The 24,535-nt window shown below is 38.2% G+C and overlaps 3 protein-coding genes and 1 long non-coding RNA gene across 9 annotated transcripts; 2 read left to right on the top strand and 2 right to left on the bottom strand.

Annotated features, from left to right (window-relative positions):
• Positions 1-3,854: 3,854 nt before the first annotated feature.
• On the bottom strand, positions 3,855-4,966 carry LOC145967447 (uncharacterized). Its single transcript, XR_014437428.1, has 3 exons — positions 4,677-4,966; positions 4,226-4,304; positions 3,855-3,937 (listed from the first exon to the last, which is right to left on the bottom strand). It is a non-coding gene; the product is annotated as an uncharacterized LOC145967447 (long non-coding RNA).
• Positions 4,967-13,900: 8,934 nt separating this feature from the next.
• On the top strand, positions 13,901-18,725 carry LOC145959419 (uncharacterized). Of its 6 annotated transcripts, none has more exons than XM_083078270.1 (4): positions 13,901-14,236; positions 14,339-14,474; positions 14,572-15,466; positions 17,281-17,377. In XM_083078270.1, exons 1-3 carry the CDS (start codon positions 14,057-14,059, stop codon positions 15,459-15,461), a joined length of 1,206 nt encoding a protein of 401 aa, XP_082934396.1. In that variant the 5' UTR covers positions 13,901-14,056; the 3' UTR covers positions 15,462-15,466; positions 17,281-17,377. The 6 variants fall into 6 exon arrangements, with proteins under 6 accessions (XP_082934396.1, XP_082934398.1, XP_082934397.1 ...); XM_083078272.1 differs by having other exon boundaries at positions 13,901-14,474; positions 14,572-14,810; positions 14,949-15,466; XM_083078271.1 differs by having other exon boundaries at positions 13,901-14,474; positions 14,572-14,810; positions 14,937-15,466.
• On the top strand, positions 15,854-18,282 carry LOC145959434 (uncharacterized). Its single transcript, XM_083078285.1, has 2 exons — positions 15,854-17,170; positions 17,281-18,282. The coding sequence occupies exons 1-2, from the start codon at positions 15,854-15,856 to the stop codon at positions 18,280-18,282; spliced, it is 2,319 nt and encodes a 772-aa protein (XP_082934411.1).
• A 2,600-nt stretch (positions 18,726-21,325) lies between the features above and the next one.
• On the bottom strand, positions 21,326-23,125 carry LOC145959430 (uncharacterized). The gene has a single exon (XM_083078280.1). The coding sequence runs from the start codon at positions 23,123-23,125 to the stop codon at positions 21,326-21,328; it is 1,800 nt and encodes a 599-aa protein (XP_082934406.1).
• Between the last annotated feature and the right edge of the window lie 1,410 nt (positions 23,126-24,535).

Raw genomic sequence — 24,535 nt, 5'->3', positions numbered from 1 at the left:
AGAACGCGGAAGGAACATGGTATTTTCGCAATCATAATTTAATAATTTATTTTAAGAATATTCAGTTCCGCACGATATCGAATTCATAAATAAATAAAGCTAACGGAAAGCATATCATTAAATTTATAATAATTGACTCGCGATTCTGTAACGAAGGCGTCCGTCAAATTTTATAATGCTTATATTTAATCATTAATTTAGCATCGAATTTTTACATTTTATATAAAAATTTTCCGAATTTATTAATGACTCTTTCACATGAAAATACAAACAGTTACTCTTTTATGAATATTTCAAAAATATATACTACAGAAACAAATACTTTAATTTAATGAATTACTATCACAGGGATGGGAAAGTTACTTTTTAAAAATAACTCGTTATCGTTACTCGTTACCGAGTAAAAAAAGTGACTCGTTACCGTTATTAGTTACTTATTTTTAAAAGTAACTAGTTACCGTTATCGTTACTTCAAAAGTAACGATTCGTTACTTTTCCCTTTTTTTACTTTTAATGTTAAAACAAGATAGAATTAAATAAAAAATTTACTTTAGTAATATTTTTTATTAAAATATTAATAAAAGCAACAAATTTTTTATTTTAAATTTACAAAACCGTAAAAAATTTAAAGAGATATAGATTTTAAAGCACTTAACATGTAACTTCACATGTAAATAAAAAAATTTTAATTTCCATTAAATTTATAAATACTGCTAAATTTACATTCTTTTTGTGCGCTCTCGTCCGATATTACGTCAAACTTAAAAGCTGGCCAATCACATCCATTCCTCAGAAGAATGGAATAACTGTGATTGACCAATGATGTCATTAATCGCTCTCAGAGGTGTCTGTGAAGCCGGCACGACAATCTACGAATTTCAAAAAAATACTAAGAGTTCTGATAGCACTTTTCATAGTTCTACAGTTCCTGAAAATTAATAAATAATTAAATAATTATTTATAAAATGGTAAACGGTTGGAACTCTGCGCAAAAATGTTTCTAAAGGGTAGAACTTTTATAGAACCGTCCAGAACTGCCGTTAAAACTATGGAAAATCATTAGCACGACACATTTTCACTAAATGTCGTGCTGGTCAAGAACATTAAAAATTCATAAAAAATTATTAATTTTTTGAATATCGATCTGAAATTGCATATATAGGCTGAACTATAGCAGAACTATCGGAAACTCTTGCTAAAAATAATAATATTCAACGCGTTTTGGTATTTTAGAGGGAAGAGTGTCGTGCTAGATTCGCGAAGTTAGCACATTTTTTCGATTTCGATTTTTTAATATAAGGAATGTGGAACTCTTTTTAATTTTTATCAGGAACTGTAGAACTATGAAAAGTGCTATCAGAACACTTAGTATTTTTTTGAAATTCGTAGATTGTCGTGCCAGCTTCACAGACACCTCTCAGAGCAATAAATTTCATCCGAAGTATTATCGAATTTTATATGAATGTCGGTCGAATGACTAAAAATTGAATATGACAGAAATACGATGTCATAAGTTCAAAATATGAAAAGTAACGATAAAAGTAACTGTTAAAAAAGTTATCGTTACTAAAAAAATGTAACTACGTTATCATTACAGTTACAGAAAAAAAAATGTAACGCCGTTACCAGTCCGTTACCAAAAAAAAGTAACTATAACGGTAATGGCGTTACAAGTAACGCGTTACTTTCCAACCCTGATTACTATTATGTTAATTACTATTATATAATCATTATACGTATACTTTCGATAATTTTTCGTGTAATTTACATAAGAATTTACAATCGTAAATACAATTTCATATAATATAATTATAGTCATAATTGTATTGTATTTTACAATTAAAATATTAATGTTAGATTATAATTAAAATACAATTATAACTATTTATAATTTACAATTTACAATTTACAAATTTATGATGCTACCAATATCAAATAATAATATTCCATTTATTCAAATATTTAATAACATCGATATAATAATTTGATATTGATAGCATTAACATTTGGATTTAATATTATATTTGATTTAATACACATATATTTTTAAGTTTTAAAATAAAATACAACATGTTAAGATTTCTTAAACGTTAATAATTATGCAATTTCTTTAATATTTCTGAAGATAATTTTGATAATTTAAATTTCACTTTTAAAACATTTTTATTTTTAAAACATGTTATATTTATTTTTACAACGTTTTTAAAAATAAATTCAACTTAATTAAAATAATTTTAATTTACCCCTAGGATTATTGGAATATTAAAAGAAAGAATGAATCTTACTTAATAGCCCTAACAATCCTACTATTAAAGGATTCTAATAATTTTAATAGCTCTAACAATCCTACTATTACAGAATTCTAATGATCTTAAGAGCCCTAAAAACCCTAATATTAATAGAAGAATTTTAATGATTTTACTTAATAGCCTTAACAACCCTACTTCCTGATTAACTAAAATTATTCGAGATTTGAGGAACCTATCTCTAATCATCACCTCACCTAATCACGTATATATTTTGGTCAAGTGCCCTAACCGCGTACCCTAACCGTACTTTTCAGGCCAGTTGAACCTACCTTTCGTTGATCCTGGCCACTTTCTTCTCTAATCAGAGATCGAAGAAGGAGATAATTACTCCTTCTTTTGCCGGATAATTACCGACAAAAGAGCGTGAAATATTTACGCTCATTTAGTAACGATTTCACGATCGTTCGTTAAATATTGAATATAACTTTATTTTAACTGAAATAAAGCCAAATTACTACAAATTTCTATAAATTATATTTTATAATAAAATATAAAATTAATGTGTGTATTTATCATATTACAAATTATTTAATTAATTAATCATTTGGCTTTATATTAAGTTAAAGTAAAGCTTAAAAACAATATCTACAAACAAATTCTACGATGGATGAGCTATGAGCAATTAGAAGATAAGTGCGTATTATACACGGTAAAAAACATTTTGTATTTCTGTTAAAATTTTCTCGTGTAAAAATTTTTGTGTTAAATTTTTAACATACTCTTATGTTAATGTAACATATTATCGTTGCGTTATTTTAACATTTCTGCGTTGAGTTAATATTCATCGTTTCTAAGAGTTAAAACAACACAATTAATATGTAAATGCACGAATTTTTGATGAAATATGTTACAATATATGTTAAAATGAACAGATAAGTTGTGTTATTTTTCTCTCTATAACAGTTTCCATATGCTAAATCGACATATCTCTTCTGTTATTTATCATAAAAATGTAAGAATAACATTTTCTTTTAATTAAATTTAACATTATAAATATGTTAATTTAACATAAACTTTATTTCCAGATAACGTTTAAGTGTTACACTTTTGTGTTAATTTTTAAACATATTACTTGTGTTATTTATTTACATACTTGCCTTATGTTAAATTAACATTAAAATTAGAGTGGATAAATTGGGACATGTGAAATATGTTAAATTTAACACCAAATTTTTTACTGTGTAAGAATAAATTAGCATCAAAAATTGATAAAATTGATAATTGTTAATGCGTGTCCTTTATTTAATAAATTAGACAAAATCTTTACAAAAAAATCTTTTCTTGATCTCTTCTTTATTTAATTAATATCTCAATATATTTTCGCAATAGATGCAAAGCATAAGTTCGAAAGAACTTGTTAAATTATTTAATTTAATTTAATTAATATAATTTAATTATTTTATTTTATTTATTTAATTTAATTATTTAATTTAATTAATTTAATTTAATCCATCCTAGCTCATCCATTTTAAGGCAACGGATTTATCTACAATCTACAATCTACAATCTACATCTACATCTACATCTGCAATTTCTACGAATCCGTTACCTTACAGTTAAATAAAAGTTTTTTTCACTCACCGGCACTGATGCGCAACAGCGGAGTTGTTGTTATCGAAGCTAGTTGTCTGTAACATACAAATATAAAATTCATTTATAATAACACAAAATGCAATTAATATATTAAAAAATTTTTATCGCGCGGAATTTTATATCCGATGTGTAAAATAATAAGCAGATAAACACGTATGGAAAAATTTTATATTTTATTTTTGAAACTGTTTTTTAAATAGAAAATTTCATGACTTTTATAAAAATCTTTCTCTTTAATTCATTTAAATAATAAGATCGAATTATTGTTCGTTTATAACAAGTTAACGATTTATAACAATTAATATATAAATAATAATATTCACCATCAGGTTGTTTCGCCGGTGCAGGATGCCTCTCCTAGGCCTGCTCCTCCTCTCAGATCATCAGGGTTATTGCATCGATCTATAACATACAAAAGAAGATTCTAATGTAGCAGCGTTCAAAATAATTAATATTTCAAAAATTATTGTATACATTGAATTTTATATTCGATGCATATAATAATAGCAGATTAATAAAATAATTCTATAAATTTTAAAAAACATTACTAATAATTCTCTTATAACTTTATAAAAGCTTACACCTTTACAAGATTATAGCTTTAATTTAAAAATCTTTTTCTTTAATTCTCTCTTATTTAAATATAAATAAAAAAATATAAATAAAAACATCAAATTAATTGTTGCGATTAATTGTTTAATTTAAATTATAATAAATATATTTAATATTTAATATATAATACAATTACAAATTACAAATAAATAAATTGCTTACCAGAAGGTTGCTCTGCCGGAGCCTGATGCCTTTCCTAGGCCTCCTCCTCCTCTCAGTCTTAGACGCGCGATACTTAACGGCACTCCCGCACTCACGAGCAATATTTTTATATCGCTATTTTCGCTATTTTACGCGCGATACTAAACGGTTCCTGCACTATTTCGGTACGATAAAAAATTTTCTATTTGATCGCGCGATGTATATACTTAGTATGTATATACTTTGAATGGCACTCCCGATTTCGGTACGAGCGAAAATCCCATTTCACTTACGAGAATTAACTTCGAGTCAACAGGTCGGGAATGCAACGATACAACGAGCAAAGATTAAGTCCAAACCGGAAAGAAGACGAAACGATTGACGAAAATAGAGGAAAATGAAGTTCACCAACTCTTTCTCGCGCATAATTATCCTATCTCGTATCGAACCTGGACCCACTAAGCACGATTTCAGGTGCTCCGCCCGGACATATTATGCCTCCCGCGGTTGCTATATGCTACACCAGGCTGGTAGACGGCAAAAGAAGAGGATACCCACATTTTTTAAATGCTAACATTCAGCAATTTAGAAAATGGGGAGGACAACCCCTTTTACCGAGCGAAAATCGTGCCTAGGGGAATCCACTCGACTCCTCGACAGGGTTAACACACGCAGTGCGTGTGGCCGTAGACGAGCAAAGAGAAGGGATCCATTAACGACCATTCCGAGCAATCGATCGAGTTCTAACTAATTCGGGCCGAATCACTTGACGAAGCACGAAGCATGAGTGTACGTTGCATAGCAACGTGTGCAAACCCGCAACATCCCAGTTAGTTGGCATCGGAAGTAGAGACTCGTGACAATAAATGAAATTGGGATTTTATATGAAAAAGTTCAAAATTTGCGCGAAAACGCGACGACGCGAGAATACTACGCGAAAACGCGGTAACGAAGCGCTTGCCGTCCGCGGCACGTTGACGGCATCGACGACGCGAAAGGGTACTTAGCTTCCCATTTAGGCACCTTAAGATTTATCATAAATAGAAAAATTTAAGATAAACCTCAAGGCACCATCCAAGTACTAAGCCCTCCCACCGCGACAAGGTGTACCCCATGGGAGGGTTATATTATATATAATTTTATATATAATATAATATATAATTTATTTTGTAATATACTATATAAATTTTAATTCGCAAATATAAACGATAAATAAAGATATAAAAGATAAGAAAAACTCTATTATATAAAGCAATGTTCAAAATAATTGATTTTAATACTAATTATTGCGCGCAATTAATTTTTACATGTTTACTTTTAAATAGATATATTCTAATGTTATAAATTACATATTACAAAATAACTTATATTTCTTAGACATAAACTTTTAAAAACATGATAAATAAAAAAATTTCTATTTTTTTCTATTTTTTCTGTATTACAATTTAAAATCACTATTGAATCACAATTAAAGAAATAAAACCAAACGAGAAATATGTAAATTTTCAATATATTGTTACATCCGCGGCGGCGACTTCGAGATATCGGAGCGCGTTCAACACAATCGGGCACTCGCGTACCGCGTAAAATAACAAGACACAAGAAATTCAATCGGATGGCGAATACATCCAGGGGGATGGGACGCGGGGACGCAACAATATAATAAATAATGAATGCGATAAATAATTTATATTAATGACACATCATATCTTATTAATCCATCCATTTCTAAGAGCTCCTTTTTTCTTTTGCTTTCTTCGCTTTTTCCTCGTGGCACTTTAATCCTCGTTGCACTCATTTGAATTCCTCGTTTCACTTACACTCATTCACGAAAAGTTCCTCGTTGCACTTGCAATTGTGTTCAGAGAAAGAATTTGATAATATATGATACGTCTCACATCACTACTTCACTGTTCAAGAGCCACTGAGCGAATGATAGCAAGTCAGAAACATTACCGCGGTACTGTTTATATCGCCAAGGTTGACTATGTAAAGAAAGAATTTGATAATATGTGAAACGTCTCTCACGTCACTACTCAAGGTCACTGTGCGAATGATAATAAAGCCGTGTAATATATTAACAATAGCGCTGTACTGTTTATCAGGGTCGAACACGGTGTTATTGATTATTCTCTCGTTGCCGAAATATTTTCTGTAATATAAAATATTTGCGCGAGGAATATTAAATTATAGAAGTATTTTAATTTATTGATTAAGATTAATTGATTATTTATTAAACTATTTATCATGAAGTCTTTCGTTATGCTTGTTTGATTTCTTGCGTGGAAATCCCGGGTGGTTCCACGGGCGACGCAAGTCGAGGCATAAGCCTCTAGATTTCTTTTCTGTTGTAGCGACAAGCTCCTTTGAGGGTGTATGAAATAAACTTTTTTCTTCTTAATAATTTCTATCTTTATTGTAAGAATTACTGTGGTACTTGTTCTAACGAATAATTCGTGGCGGCGGTATGATTAGCAAGACCCTGTACACCGGCTCCGAGAAGCTTATATACCGCGAATCTCCCGAATCTCGAATGTTCCGAGAATTTACGAGATCTCACGATCATCTCGTTTCTGTAGCGAAGATTCATCTCGTTTCTGTAGCGAGATTCTAGGCGAACGGGGAATCGTTCGCGAACCACCTTGCGGAGATTCGAGGCGAACGGGGAATCGTTCGCGAACCGCCTTTCGGAGATTCAAGGCGAATTAGGGAGAACAAGGAATGAGACTGGGGGAGAAGTGAGACAAGGATTGATTGATTGATAGTAATTAGTAAAAATTTAATGGTTATTAAACCGTTTAGAATTATTTATCAGACATAGATTTTAAATAGTGAGATAGTAAGGTATGGGAAAGGGAGAAATAAAAAATAAAAATCACTCAATTTTACTCACTACTCGTTGGCATCACAAAAATGAGTGCGTTGATAGAATTGCAATGGCTGAGGTCGGAGCTTTATAACATGAAGAGCTGAGTAATGGAGATGTTCACCAGAAAATTTACACGATGCACAATTAAATGTTAACAAAATCCTTTTTGATGGTGATATAAAACAGATTTAATAACTCAATTGCATAAGGAATCGCAAAAGGATCCCCGAGGCTATATAATTTGAAATATATTAAAATTGAATGACTGAATCTTGACTGGAACTGTGAACTGAACTGTCAACTGCACTGCTCCTCATCGGAAAGATTAGCGTACTGAACTGTCAACTGGCACGTGCTGCGCCTTGCGCTTGAGTTTTTAAAGTTATTGCTCCTCCTCTTTTCTGGATAGTGGGAATCCCTTTTGGGCGAATGAGATAATTTCAGTTACTCCCTTCTTAGGAGCAAGGAGGCTGATTTTGGAAGGAGAGGCGTTTTTAAGATTTTTAATAGGTTGGCCCTTTTGGTTCAAGATTTGGCTCTATCCAGCAAAGAGTGGGAGCTTAGCGGACAGATTTATGACTCGCGAGAATCTTCTCGCGTTTTGGCTAGCCCTTAAGGGTGCCAGGCGAATTGTTTAGTTTCTCTCCCTTTTTTTGATAGCCTGCCTAGGATACTGCAGGCCTTTTGTTTTAACAGAAGAGTTTTCGATTTCACTCGGGCTTCACGTGTGTAGCGCTATAAAAAAAAATTTTATTGCGGCTCTGATTCCGATTTTTGTTTAGAATTTCTAAGTTCCAACGACTGGCCAACCTTAGCTCTAACTTTTCTTATTTATTTATTGCTTCGAGTCTCTTGGTCTTAGATATCCGCTGCAAGGATTAGATATACATATGTTTATCGTTGGCGCGATTCTTAAGAAGGATCGCTTTGTTTCTAGAGTTTCAATGGTTCTAATGGACGTCCCAACTGTAAACATATGCGACAGTTCGATTTTATTACAGCTCTTTATTTTAATGGAATTTCTTATTTATAGCGACAAGCTGTTCGCGTAGTCTAGGCTTATTTATTATTTCTCATTTCCTTGGTTCAAATATCGCCAAGAGTTACCCGCACACATGGTTATCGAATAGTTTTTTATGGTTTCGAAGAAAGAAAAGAATCGCGACGCCCATTGGACGTAATAATTAATTCTTTTTAGTTTTTAAATGTGTATACGTATTTTGTGGGTGAGCTTATAAAAAATCTGACGGATATTTTTGTCGAAGAAATAGATTTAGTCATCTTGAAGGAGATTTAGTGGATCTTCGATGATTTTTTCTTCAGGACTTCCTAGTGACTGATTTATTCATGGTCAAACTCGATGCGATCATCGTCATATTTGTCTTCGAGTCTTTGACTTATGATCTAGAATACACATGTTGCAAATAGTTGATAAAGAGCCTGCATATAATGAGTGGTTCTATCGGGGAATAATTTAATTCTATATTTTAAAGCAAAGTTTTTTGTGAATTTTCGTGTATTTCTAATCTTTTATATATATGTATATTTCTATTTGCATATGTTTTACTTTCGTTTCTAGTTCGACGAAATTAAAGAGACGAAAATACATTTATATGAATATTATTAGCTTATCAATCTTAATAGATTTTTGAAAATCGCCTCATAAATATGGATAATACAGCTGTTTGTCGATTAGACATAATTTCCGTATGTATTCTTGATCCAGACTTTGCAATGCTGGCGATTGTTTTTTTTTTTTTTTTATAGAAATAAGACAATATATATATGAATACTTTATATCTTATTTCTACAATAAAAAATACAAGAGCTAGCATTGCGAGGTTTGGGTCAAGAATACATTCCGCATATATTATTGACCTAAACCTTGCAATGCTGGCGATTGGTTTTTTTACCGAACAATATATATATTGCATCTCATTTCTACGGTATCAGAAGGGAGGAACGATATATAAGACCTGAAGAGATAATTTACAATTTGTCTGATTGTCGCCTTCGCTTCCTGATATTTTTCTAAGCAAGAGAAAAGACGATGAAACTTCACTTCGTGATCTTGTTGCTGGTAGGCTTGTTCGTTCACGCTACACTAGGTAAGTTTGCGATAACTTGGTGATTAATAAAATATATTGAAGAAGAGATGCAAATCCGGATGCCACGAAATTAAAAATATATGGTACTATACGTGGTGGAGCAGCTTAAGATTTCGCGAACGATTTGGAGAAGCGAGATACTGTCCTTTAAATAAATATTCCGAAAACGAATGTTATAAGGCTAATGATGTTTCTAGCGTATGAGTGATTGGTGCGAATGATACGATTTTATTTACTCTAGGATTTTATTTACATAGGTGACTGTCCGTTTTTTGGGAACGAGACTCTAAGTGTGGGTGAACACATTCGTCAATGCTCAACGGTCACTTGTCGTAATGATACTACAATAATAATGGTTCCATGAGTCCAAGTTTCATTTCTCAAATTATTTCTTCTTCAAATATCTTCTCGTTACACCTGTAGAGATATGAGACTTGATATCCTGACGTGATATTCTGAAAGAATAAATTCGCGTCGCTTTTAATTGGTGCTTTCGATCGTTTAATTATCTATTCAAGCAAGCCGATTATTACATAACGAGCTTTTGTTAACCGGTTATCCCGACCTTCGACTGTGCAATTGATTGCAAATCGATTTTCAGGAAATGCGCGACAATAATAATTGATACACGATTGATCATCTAATTTAATAGAATTTAACAAAAGAAACAATCGAGTAGATTCTACTTGAGATTGCGATACAGAGAAAGTACATGATTTATAAAACATGTTTTATTTGCCAATAAATCAAAGAGTTTATACGGTTTATTTTAGTTATATTGCAACAAGACGATACTCTATGAAAAGAGAGATATCTTGTGTATTACTTAACATTTACAAACCTCATATCATTCTCTTCCATGTGGCAATAGATATAATAACACTAATGATATTTCTGTTTTTTTAATAATCAATAAAGTTTCCTGTCAAAATTAATTATCCTTTTTAATTTTACTTTATTTATTTTCTGATCCCGTTGAATTTCGACAATATTCAATTATAATTATGTTTCTCTCCAGATGTCCTTTATTCCAATGTGCAGGAGGAAAGCAAATCGGTTGGAAAGAATTGGATCTCAGCAAGCCTTACCCAGAGTGCTGCGCAGGTCCGATTTGTGCGGAGTAAAAGTAAACTGTAAAAAACTATTGTAAAAAACCTGTCTCCAAAATAGTGTTATTTTTAAACTGTAAAAAATTACTGTAAAAAACCTATCTTCAAAATAGGATTATTTTAATCTACAAAATAGTTATTTTAATCTGCACAAAATAGTGTTATTTTAAACCGTAAAAAATTGTTCTACAAATTATTTTAATTTTGTGTAAAATTGTATATCCTACAAAAATAATGATATCAAAAAAATTGCGCTAAGTGAAAATAAAAACTTATAAAAATATTTTAACCAAAAAAAGTTATACAAAATAGTTGTTTTAATTTTCTACATTATATCCTAGAAAAATGATGATATCCAAAAATTACGCTAATTGAAAATAAAAACTTAAAATATTTTAACTAAAAAAAATTGTACAAAATAATTGTTTTAATTTCCTACAAATAATATTAAAAAGTTGCGCCAACTGAATAAAAATTTTCACTATAAAATATACATTTCTTTTTTATTTCCAATATTAAAAGAAAAATGATATTAAATGAATTGTAATATATCTATTATAAAAAATCGTTGAAAATATGAACAATCATATACATTGCAATAATCATATGCATATATCCTGAAAAGTTTAATTAAAAAAAAAAAAGGAAATGATAATACAAAATACAAAATTAAAAATTATTAAAAAAATTAAAAATTAGAAATTAATAAAAAAAAATAAAAATTTATATAAAAATTAAAAATTAATACATATAAAAAAATTTTAGTTAAAAAACTTAGCGCTGCTAATTTCATTAGCACATTATTCAACGTAGCAGCGCTAAGTTTTTTAACTAAAATTTTTTTATATGTATTAATTTTTAATTTTTATATAAATTTTTATTTTTTTTTATTAATTTCTAATTTTTAATTTTTTTAATAATTTTTAATTTTGTATTTTGTATTATCATTTCCTTTTTTTTTTTTTAATTAAACTTTTCAGGATATATGCATATGATTATTGCAATGTATATGATTGTTCATATTTTCAACGATTTTTTATAATAGATATATTACAATTCATTTAATATCATTTTTCTTTTAATATTGGAAATAAAAAAGAAATGTATATTTTATAGTGAAAATTTTTATTCAGTTGGCGCAACTTTTTAATATTATTTGTAGGAAATTAAAACAATTATTTTGTACAATTTTTTTAGTTAGACTTAGCACCTTTTTTTACCTTTTTTTTAAAAGGGTAATTTTTTTAGGGATATCTCTTTTTTGTACTATATGTTAAACATCTTTAAATAAATGAGCAAAGAAGCCGCCACCACCCCCGTCATATTTCATTAAAATTCGACGGTCCTCTTTGCTTACTATATAGATATTCAGATCCTTCAAACTTCTTTGCTATTCTTATTGCAAAAATAACGGATAATTACAAATCAATATGTCATTAGAAATCTACATTTATTATTCACAATTAATACTTATAAATCCATTAATGAATAATCGTTGCTTTGCTTATCTAATTTATCATTGAATATATAAATGGAACGGAGAAAAAGTGAGTTATTTAATTCTATTTTTAATAGTAAGGAAAATAAAGACAAATTATCAAGAGACACGGTAGTGTTGGCAACTTACCTAAATATTTTTTCACAGTTCATAAATAATGCAGAATATGAAGCAGTCTTCACGAAATTATTGTTGATACATTACAACATTCTTTTATATGGGACTGATCGAAATACAATTATTAAATAATTAAATATTTTTTACAATGGCTAATCGCAAAAGGTAAGCATGAATATAAATACATTATATATATATATATATATACAGGGTGATTCAAAATAACCCCTGTGTCCCTGAAATGACATATTCTTGAATCAATTCTAAGACGATTTTTCCTTCGGCAAAATTTCGTCCGAAGCTTAGTTTTTGAATTATTAAAGGAAGTAGTTAACGTATGACGGGTCGAATACAAGAGGCAGGCAAGGGTGGCGCGATTCACCGTCAGACGCGGGAGCTTACGCGGGGCGCCTGCTGCGATCAGCTGATCGCTATACACATACAGACACACATGCGAACACATACATTCTCTCTCTGTCTGCTGTCTGTCTGTCTGTCTGTCTGTCTGTCTGTCTGTCTCTCTCTCTCTCTCTCTCTCTCTCTCTCTCTCTCTCTCTCTCTCTCTCTCTCTCTCTCTCTCTCTCTCTCTCTCTTTCTCATTCGCTCACTCACCTGTAAATTTTTTTTTTTTTTTTACGAGAGAGGGGAAAATGCATTTTATGCATACCCACCGGTCGATCCAGTGAGATATGTGGGACTCGAGTACCAAGTCGAATTACCAACTCGGTACTCCCTACCCACTAAAAACCCCTCTCTTTTCACGAATTTCCTTTAACACACTGTCCCTCTGACTTCCCGAGATCTGTTTTCACATAACGTCAAAAAATAGTTATTATTACCTTGTTCGATGACTTTTGATGTATTGCTGTAATTGCTTGAAGGAGAAATGAATTTTCCGATAGATCGTACGTTCTCAAATTTAACGTAGATATCACGTTGCAAAAGACAAGAAATCCACACTAAATTATTAACTGAAAGTTTTTCTTCTTTCATAAACTGTATTCTTTTATTAAACTTTAACGTAATCACATTTATTTACTCACTCGATGAGACGAGAAATTTACTAATGACTCTATCACTAATCACTATTAATCACTGTCGAATAATAATTGTTGGCGATTAAAAATCACTCGATGAAAGAAACACGCGCGGACACGTTACTACACGACGCGACGACGCGACAATGCGACGATAATTACGACTCGGCGACTGCAAGCAATTTTTTGTCATGGTAGGTTGCGGTAGGTTAAGGTACTACTGGCGCTATCGAACGCGATCATGTGTTCGATTGAAGAATGCGGTAAACATAATAAACATTTAACATGTTAATATTATTATTATGTTAAATGTTTATTATGTTTACCGCATTCTTCAATCGAACACATGATCGCATTCGATAGCGCCAGTAGTACCTTAACCTACCGCAACCTACCATGACAAAAAACTGCTTGCAGTCGCCGAGTCGTAATTATGCCTCTGTATGTCTCGTCCGGATGGAGACTATGTAGTCGTGCTTCCGCACGCCCTCTCGACAACAGATTTTAAAGTACCGCCAAAAAGAAAAGCTCGCGCCTCTGCGAGCGCGAGTCGCCGCGAGCGCCACGCCACCTCATTGTGTTTTGTTCGCTCGTGTCGACAACGTGTACCGTAGTTATTATTTTCATTTTTTAGTCTCTTTTCAGGCTCTACCCATTAGAATAATGCCTAAGCACAAAAGCGCAAAAAAGGGATCCTTCTCGAGGCATTCTAGGGACAGAAGAGCGTCCCGTAAACATTCCTCAAGGGAAAAATCGCGCGAACGTGCTCGAGGAGAGAGACATAGGAGAGAAAGATCTAGGGATGCTCATTCATCGGACAGCATCTCATCGAGGGATTCTTCGGTACGGCGTTCCCGATCCAGGGAAAGTTATAGCGAAATTCTCAGAGATTTTCGAGATTTTCTTGTGCGCCGCAACAGCCCACATAACCTAGACTTATGTCAGGTTAGATCGCCTATAGAGGTTATCCCGCCACAGGATGAGGGCCCAGCATCGCCCTTAGCAGCAATTAGACCAGGCGCCGTGGAGCAGAATACAATAGAACACACGGTCGCACAAGCTGACCGAGGCGTTGTACCAGGTATGTCCTCCTGTTGACCCAGCCCCCCCTCTGCAACTGACAAAGGGAGGACATAACCGATGTGATTTCTATTCTGTCTCCTTCTTTCCATACATAGATTCGCCGACGATTCCTAGCGTCAATGAGGTGAGTCCCACGCCAACTGGCAGCGTATCCTTTGCCTCCCCTCTTGCCACAGACATTCCGGAATCCCAGGTTCCGGAAGTTGTTCCCGTGGCGTATACCTTGGTTGAGGATTTGTTCGGGAGAACTCAGACACCCCCTACGTCATCCTCCTGGAATCCTACGGTTCTGAATGCAATCCAGACGGAGTCGCGAGGCGGTCTCAATAACGAGGTGCGTTCTAACCTGCTGTCTAAATATGAACCTAAGGGGGAGCTATCATCGCTGGCTCCACCAAAGCTGAATAAAGAGCTAATCGCAGCACTGACCCCGTCGGTCATTAAACGGGACGAATATCAGTCATCTTCACAGGCACAGGTGGCTGCTTCCCTCAACGCCCTCGGCTCGGGCATGTCGCTCTTGCTGAAGCCGGAGATCTTGCAAGATCTCAAGAATGAGGCAAGGTCGGCTCTGACAAATTTCTCAGAAGGCATTCATCTGCTAGCGGACCACCACTACCGTCTCTCACTGGCGAGAAGAGCTTTCACCAAGCCTTCTCTCAATATCGTTGGCAAAAATGCTGCAGAATCAGCTCCGATCGACGAGTTCTTATTCGGGCAAAATTTTGCCGAAACGCTCAAGGCGGCTCAGGTCTGTGAAAAAACTGCCCGTGATGTCTCCAAATCAGCTCCCCCGATAGGAAAAAAGGCGTTACAACCGGTCCGCCAGTCAACACAATATCGATCTCACCAACAGGCGTCTAGGATTTCGGGAAACCGGAAGGCCCCTGCCCGTCCTTCGTCGGCTCGCCGAACAGGGGCTCATTATCACCAGAGCCAACGCCACCGCTCCCGGTCTCAGACCAGATCTCGTCGCCGTCACTAGACAACGTAAGTTCGGCCGGTCGCTTACATAGATTCTACGAATCTTGGTCGAGTATCACCTCTGACCCTGTTGTATTGAGTGCCATAAGAGGCTACCGCATTCCTTTCACTATTTCGCCTCCATCAAGGGCTCATCTTTCTGAGCCCAACTTGTCGTTATCTGCTGCGCTAGCCTGTGACTTGGAAATAGATCGTCTACAGCGAAAAGAAGCCATCGCACAGGTTGAACCTAGCAAAGACCAGTTCCTCTCATCTTTCTTTTTGATAGATAAGTCATCAGGAGGGAAACGCTTTATTTTGAATCTGCGAGACCTCAACGTATACATCGAGCCTCCACACTTCAAATTAGAGGATTGGCGTACTGTGGTTCGCCTCATGCTTCCTGGAACGTATATGGCAACCCTCGATCTGGAAGATGCTTACCTGTTAGTTCCAATTTTTGAGGGCCATAGAAAGTTCCTTCGTTTCCAATGGCGCAATAAGACCTTTGAATTCACGGCTCTGCCTTTTGGCTTGTCCACAGCTCCCTACATATTCACAAAGATTCTTAGACCTGTATTTACCTATCTCCGTAAAAAAGGCTATCAATCAATAACTTACCTGGACGATTTTCTCCTCTTAGGTTCGTCCAACGAAGAATGTCGGGCTAACGTCAACGCTTCAGTTAACCTTCTTCACTCTTTGGGGTTTGTGGTAAATTACGCTAAATCGCATTTGGAGCCATCAAATAAAAGCAAGTATTTAGGTTTCATCTTCGATTCAAATGAGCAATCAATTACGATCCCTCCTTCACGTAGAGCAAAGTTACTAAGTTTAACAACATCGTTGGCCCTCAGAACAAGATGTTCCATTCGAGAATTTGCCAGCCTTATCGGTTCTCTCGTCTCAGTCTGCCCTGCAGTTCAGTACGGACTTCTTCATACGAAGAGATTTGAAAGAGAAAAGTTCTTAGCTCTTGTCAATAACAATGAGGATTACTCAGCAGAAATGGACATTTCTTCACACTTCCAGGAAGACTTCAGATGGTGGATCGACATCTTTTCCAATCCCAAACAGACGAACAAAATCCGCTCAGACAGATTTGTGCAAGAAATATTTACGGATGCATCTTTGAACGGCTGGGGGGCTTCTTGCCACGACAGGCGCACTCATGGCTGGTGGTCTGAGTGTGAGAGGACGCTTCACATAAACTCATTAGAGCTTAAAGCGGCCTTTAACGGCCTGCTTTGTTTTGCAGCAGATCTTCACGACTGCAACATATTACTCCGCATTGACAATACTACTGCTATAGCCTACATCAATAAGTTTGGCTCTATTCAATTTCCTCATCTCTCTGAAATTTCTAGACAAATCTGGCGTTGGTGCGAGGATCGCAACATATTCGTTTTTGCCTCTTATATTTCATCTATAGAAAACTCTATCGCGGATGCCGAATCTAGAACTTCGGATCCTGATACGGAATGGTCTTTATCGGTTACAGCATTTCGTCGAGTGGCAAGGGTCTTTGGTCCCTTTGATATAGATTTGTTCGCGTCTTCAATAAATAACAAATGTGATTTGTACGCTTCCTGGTATCCTGACCCGGGATCAATCTCTGTAGACGCGTTCACTTTTTCGTGGGAAAATCTAAACTTCTATGCTTTCCCACCTTTCATTTTACTACCACGTGTTCTCAGAAAGATAATTGACGACGAAGCAACGGGAACACTGGTAGTGCCTTGGTGGCCCTCACAGCCCTGGTTCCCGTTGTTTAGTCGTCTTGTGATTTCCGAACCATTAATCTTACCTCCTAATTATTCACTCTTATCGTCACCTTTCAGGACCTGTCACCCATCATGGAGGTCACTTTCCCTGGGGGTCGCGAAGTTATCAGGGAGGCATTCAAGGCTCGCTTAGTACCAGATACAGCAATACCAGCTTTACTAGCCTCCCTATCGGAATCGACTATCAAACAATATTCCTACCCACTTCGTGCCTGGTGGAAATTTTGCCAGCGTCATAGGTCACCGCTCTATTCACCGTCGGCTGCTCAGACCTTGCAATTTTTAGCCCAGGAGCTACCCAAAATCTCTTCCTATTCATGTCTGAATACGATGAGATCAGCGATCTCCTTAATTTCGCAGAACGAAATCGGCAATCATCCTATGGTTAAACGTTTCTGTAAAGGCGTTTCGGTAATCAAACCGCCCCGTCCGCGATACGATTTTGTCTGGGACCCCGCCCCCGTGATAGCTAAATTGTCCTCTATTTACCCATATGAAGGAGTTTCTTTGAAAGATATCACCAAAAAACTGATACTCCTCTTAGCTCTCGCTACTGGTCATAGAGCGCAAACGCTTAGTTTAATAAGAGTGTCGCAGATCTCTTTGGAAGAGAAATTGATGATTCGCGTTCCAGATCGGATAAAAACTTCAGCACCGGGTCGCTCTCAACCCTTTTTCCTTTTTTCACGCTTTGCAAACCATGAAAATCTTTGTGTTGTTCGCCTCATGGAACATTATATAGAGCTTACCAGGGAGTTACGCCCTTCTACATGCGATTTTTTGTTTATCTCTTTTTCTAAACCCCATAGGGCGGTTTCGTCGCAAACTATTGGTCGCTGGATTCGTCTGGCTTTGGAGGAATGTGGCATAAATACTTCCCTCTTCTCTGCACACAGTACGCGACACGCTTCAACGTCTCAAGCAGCCGCTAAGAGAGTCTCTATCGAGATTATTAAACGCGCGGCGGGTTGGACCGGCGAGTCCAGGGTCTTTGCAAATTTTTACAATAGGCCTCTTATTAACCCTGAGGATTTTAGCGATGCGATCTTAAAACCCTAATTACTTCTACCATGAGATCGCTACGTAAGACCATGTTGTCATTAGTCTTAGAAGTTTATTTTAATTTTAAGTTTATATGGCTCTTAGAACATGCAATTTTAATTTTTCTATAAGACCACAGCGTACTTTTTGTATACTTAGATCTATAAGACACTTTATACTTACACATCTATCTATTATTCTTAGATAATATATAGTACTCGCTCACAGTCTCTCATAATAATATTTATATTACTCCCACTGGCAAATCCCTAGTCTATAAACAGCTACATAGTCTCCATCCGGACGAGACATACAGAGGCATAATTGTTAGATTGAACGAACTTACCTGAAGTGAAGTTCGATCATAATTATGCCCTTTGTCTCGTCCGGATGGACACCCACCCATCAATTATTTCCCACTCCCAGGAAGGGTGATTTGCCGAAATGATTGGAACTTATGAGGTGGCGTGGCGCGCGCTGCGCCGGCGCGCGCGGCGACTCGCGCTCGCAGAGGCGCGAGCTTTTCTTTTTGGCGGTACTTTAAAATCTGTTGTCGAGAGGGCGTGCGGAAGCACGACTACATAGTCTCCATCCGGACGAGACAAAGGGCATAATTATGATCGAACTTCACTTCAGGTAAGTTCGTTCAATCTAACAATTATCGTCGCATTGTCGCGTCGTCGCGTCGTGTAGTAACGTGTCCGCGCGTGTTTCTTTCATCGAGTGATTTTTAATCGCCAACAATTATTATTCGACAGTGATTAATAGTGATTAGTGATAGAGTCATTAGTAAATTTCTCGTCTCATCGAGTGAGTAAATAAATGTGATTACGTTAAAGTTTAATAAAAGAATACAGTTTATGAAAGAAGAAAAACTTTCAGTTAATAATTTAGTGTGGATTTCTTGTCTTTTGCAACGTGATATCTACGTTAAATTTGAGAACGTACGATCTATCGGAAAATTCATTTCTCCTTCAAGCAATTACAGCAATACATCAAAAGTCATCGAACAAGGTAATAATAACTATTTTTTGACGTTATGTGAAAACAGATCTCGGGAAGTCAGAGGGACAGTGTGTTAAAGGAAATTCGTGAAAAGAGAGGGGTTTTTAGTGGGTAGGGAGTACCGAGTTGGTAATTCGACTTGGTACTTGTTCGCGAGCGAATCCGACAGTGCGTTGATAGGACCGGAAGGTCGTAAAGCGAAAAAAGTGCGCCTCGTTCACACAAAAGACTGACGTTTATTGGAGTCAAGATTAAAAGACAAGAGTTTAGTGCAGTGATTTCGATTAGCGAAACAGCGGTGTAACAAAGTGAGCGCGGTTTCGCGAGCGGTATCGCGAGCGGTGTAGAGACACAAGAGCGAGAAAAATGCGTTGTCCAAAGTCGTAAGCGGTCGTGTAATGCGGTTAATCAGCGGTTTGATACAGAGATTGCGAAAGTCCAAGAGAATGAGCGGTTTTTACTATGCGGAGCGGTTTTAACTAAGCGGTTTGACAAAAAGTGCGAGACTTCGGCTTGCTCGCGTGCGGTGCCCGTTATAAGGCGAGCGGAATTTTGGGCCCGTTGCGACGTGGCCCAATAAATTTAATTGTTTAGCGGTGACCTCATGGCGCCGCGCGTAATTGGCCGCCGATGAGGTCTGACGTCGGCTTTTTCGCGGTTGCCATGCGCGCAGTCTTTTTAGAACAGCTGATTGGCAATCAGCTGATCGTGACGTATGGGCGCGCATGCCCGTACGTTACGCTGATTTTGTCGACGGTTGATATTATTATTGTCAATGTTTATGACACGCGTTTCTTATGACCAAAAAAAGTTAGAGATAACTCGAACGATCGAGTTTTTCTGGTGAATAGAGATCTCGAGAAGTTTCTCGATGCCCGTTAATTTTGAATTCTCGAGTTGTAGAACATTTTGAAATATTCTAAGAAATTTAATTCGGGATGAATTTTATGATTTTCGAACATCCCGCCCGCCTCGTCAGTACGTGACGAAATTTTCGAGTGTGTTCGGGCTCGGGCAGGTGTCGCGAACGGTCCGATTGATGGTTATTGATAGCGATCATGAATGGAATGCGTGACGTAGTACAAAGACACGTGTTGCTCAGTTCATTCGAGACTTTCGCGAGAATAAGTAACGCGTGAATGTGATGAAATATCTACAGTGGTGTAAATGTACCGAGAATGTGTGAATTTGTGAACGTCGAGAATCGCAACGTAAAGTGCTGTAACAAGTGATTCTAGAAATTAATCGCGTGCGGTGTATCGAGAATTCGACGATCAATTTTTGCATCACTTGAAGATGCGCGGTGAGTAGTGTTGCGGATAACGCGGCCACAGACACGATAAACAAAACGCGGAATGAATGTGACGGACAGATGCTATATATATAATATATACAATGTGTATGAATGAACAGTAGCGCGAGACAAAGAACTTTAAAAGTTGCGGCGGTCTCGCGTGTCCGGAGGTGACGGCTGCGTCGTATTGTACGCCCCAGGAAGCTGACCAGAGGGACGTTGTGTCGCCATCGGTGACACCCGGCAGTGGCTCGCAGAAACCGATGCAGCGGAGAAGAGCGGAGGGTCGTCTCGGGCTCGGTGAACGGTTGGCCGACGGCGTTGAGCGATCCGACGGCTCGATGCTCGGGAAGCTCTCCGTCGGGCACGTCGCGGCTGTTGCGTGGCCAGAAGGCTTCGTCCCGGAGGAGCCAGGCTGGGGTCATCCACCGCAGCGGATGGCTGACCTGGTCGCTGAATACTGCGGATAGACCTAGAAAAGTGCGGATGTGAGTTCACAGATTTGATGTGAGGGTGGACGCGCACAGTTATAGTCGCGGCAACGATCTTGGCTTCGCCGGGGCGACCTTGCCCTTGGCAGCCAATTAGTGTGGTGCGGTTTGACCCTTTTGTTGATCGCTTCTCCTGCGGGACTCCAGCCAGGATGCTGTCGTCGGTGGCGGCCCTCTTTTTGCAAGGGATCCCGCCCGCCGTGCACGGACTGCGAAGTGAGAGCGGTGTGAGAGCGTCAGGAGCGGACGGTTCCTTCCCCGGCTCTCAAGGTCACTGAACTGGCTCGTTCAGCTCGAGGTTGGCGGAGCTGTTGCGATAGCGGAGAGTGGTCCTGCTGCCTCCTGACAGGATCCAGCCCAGAGTCGTTTTCTGGGCGATTGGCTCGTCCGCACGGCCCTTGCGGAGTCCATCCTGAAGGATGGCTGAGTGGACGTCGGCGCCGAGCAGAAGATCGATCGGATCCTGGTCGAAAGGTCTTGGATCAGCCAGAGAGAGTCCGCGGATATGCGGCCAGGTGGACAGGTTTCGCATCGTCGGCCCGGAATATGAGGAGAGGCGCGGCAGAACGTGCGCGACGACGGAGAGAGTAGCTCCGGTCGTCTCAGAAGAGAGGCTCACGGAAATCCTTCCGCGGGTGGCTCTTGATGGCGCTCCTCCGATCCCATCGATTGCAATCGAGGAGCGGGCTCGCGGCAAGTGGAGGCGTTGTGCCAGGGCTTCCGAGACGAGAGAGACTTCGGATCCCTGGTCGACCAAGACGCGGACAGCTTGAGGCTTCCCCCTGGAGTCGGCGATGGTCACGCGTGCGGTGGCGAGGAGGGTCGCCTTGCGATCTGATTTTGGCAGCACAGCGGAGAGTGAACTGACCTCATTAGAAGACGTTGCGTGATACGCATCATGCAGCAGAGTGTGGTGCCGAGATTGGCACAAGACGCACGTCTTAACTGACTGGCATTGCGCCATGAAATGAGTGCCGAGGCAGTTGAAGCACAGTCGGTTGGCTTCTATGAAGGACTTCCTATCGCTCGCGGACTTCGCCTTGAATTGTGAGCACTGCATGAGTGAGTGCTCTCCCTTGCACACGACGCACTTGGAGGCGTTGGAAGTGTGCTGTGTGAAGTGCGACTTCGCTGACCGTGCGGCATCTTCGGACCTTGCGGCGGACCTTGGCTTGGCGGCATTCAAGGTAAGTATCCTTTTGGATATGAAGTCTGTCAAGGTGTCGTGGCTCGGCGGATCGATGGAGTCACACGTTGAGGACTCCCACTCGAGCCGAGTTTGTGGATCGAAGAGCTCGACAATTAGATAGTTAAAGAGGTCCATCCCATGGGAGGCAATGGGCCTGTCGATGCTCTCCTGCGCGTTGACGGCGGTGGTGACGGCGTTGAAGATTCGGCTCAGCTCGTCGGCGGTCTCAGCCTTCATCCTCGGCACGGCGGTGAACGCGGCGAAGTTGGAGCGGATAAGTTCTCGCTTATTTTCGAAGTGTCGGCTTAAGATTGACCATGCTCGCTCATAGTTGCTCCCGGTAACAGGTAACGGACGAATTAAACTTTCCGCAGGTCCTTGGAGGCAGGAGCGGAGATAGTGGAGCTTTTCCACTGCGGATATGGACGAGTTATCGCCGATTATTGACAGAAACAAGTCGCGGAACGCGGGCCACTCCTCGTACGCGCCCGAGAACGTCTGGAGTTTGATGCGCGGCAACGAGATTCTTGAAGCTTGCTCTGGACTTGGCTCGCTTTTGGACGCGGTAGGCGCTTCGCCCTTGAGTTTTTCGGCATAACTGGCTAGCGTGCTGCGTTGCGTCACGTATGTATTCTCCGCGACATCAATAAAATCAGATTTGGCGTACTCACTCTCATGGTACCTTTCTTTCAGAGCCGCCCGAATGAGCTCGTGCTGAGCCTCGATTTTTCCCCACAGGTTATCGAGGATGGTGAGACGAGCTTGGATGGCGCCGAGGGTGATATTGTTGACCCCCATTTTGCGGAGATTGTCCACGGAGCGAGACATTCGTCCGTGGATGTCGGTTTGAGCCTCCAACAAAGCCTTCAGATCGGCACTCATTGTAACTGATTTCATGTCTTTACAGAAAACTCACTGCACAAAACTGATCGGCACTGTCGATGTCACCCACGAAACTGCGGATGAGGATGATAAAACTCCGGCTCGAAGGACCAAAAATGTTCGCGAGCGAATCCGACAGTGGGCAGTAAGAGCGGAAGGTCTTTCAGAAAAAAAAGTGCGCCTCGTTCACACAAAAGACTGACGTTTATTGGAGTCAAAATTAAAAGACAAGAGTTTAGTGCAGTGATTTCGATTAGCGAAACAGCGGTATAACAAAGTGAGCGCGGTTTTCGCGAGCGGTATCGCGAGCGGTGTAGCGAAACAAGAGCGAGCTAAATGCGTTTTCCGAATTCGTAAGCGGTCGTATAATGCGGTTAATCAGCGGTTTTATCTAAGAGATTGCGGAAAGTCCAAGAGAGTAAGCGATCGTTATAAGCAGTTTACTATGCGGTTTAACTAAGCGGTTTGACAAAGCGGTTTGACGAAAAGTGCGAGACTTCGGCTTGCTCGCGTGCGGTGCCCGTTATAAGGCGAGCGGAATTTTGGGCCCGTTGCGACGTGGCCCAATAAATTTAATTGTTTAGCGGTGACCTCATGGCGCCGCGCGTAATTGGCCGCCGATGAGGTCTGACGTCGGCTTTTTCGCGGTTGCCATGCGCGCAGTCTTTTTAGAACAGCTGATTGGCAATCAGCTGATCGTGACGTATGGGCGCGCATGCCCGTACGTTACGCTGATTTTGTCGACGGTTGATATTATTATTGTCAATGTTTATGACACGCGTTTCTTATGACCAAAAAAAGTTAGAGATAACTCGAACGATCGAGTTTTTCTGGTGAATAGAGATCTCGAGAAGTTTCTCGACGCCCGTTAATTTTGAATTCTCGAGTTGTAGAACATTTTGAAATATTCTAAGAAATTTAATTCGGGATGAATTTTATGATTTTCGAACAGAGAGGAATCAACTGGTGTAAAGAAAACACATAGTTGTTTTGAAGAAAAAATATATAATTTGCAATTAATTCCATATTTTTTCTTAAAAACAACTATGTGTTTTCTTTACACCAATTGATTCCTCTCATTATTTTGTACATAAAAGTATTAAGATAAGATAATCGAAAAATGAATATTTTACAAGATATTTTACGGTTTATGTAAAATTAAGAAATTATTTCAAGCCTCATAACTCAAAAAGTACTTAACGAAAAGGTACTTAATTATAGTGTTTTGGAAAGCTCTCGAGATAAGCTACAAGAATATGTAATGACAAATAGTAGGTTCCATTTAATAAATTGAAGGTGACCTTCATGTGACCTTCAAATAACTCTTCAAGGTCAAACCAATGATACCATCTTATGGCCCCCTCGAAACCATAAAACTTTTGTCTGAAACATTTTTCTCTAAAATGCCTT

This window comes from Camponotus vicinus, unplaced genomic scaffold (assembly GCF_025532165.1).
Source record: "Camponotus vicinus isolate PSW18456_S1 unplaced genomic scaffold, iyCamVici1.0 SCAF_1, whole genome shotgun sequence".
Classification (NCBI taxonomy): Eukaryota; Metazoa; Arthropoda; class Insecta; order Hymenoptera; family Formicidae; genus Camponotus; species Camponotus vicinus.
This window is presented reverse-complemented; position numbering and strand designations above follow the sequence as displayed.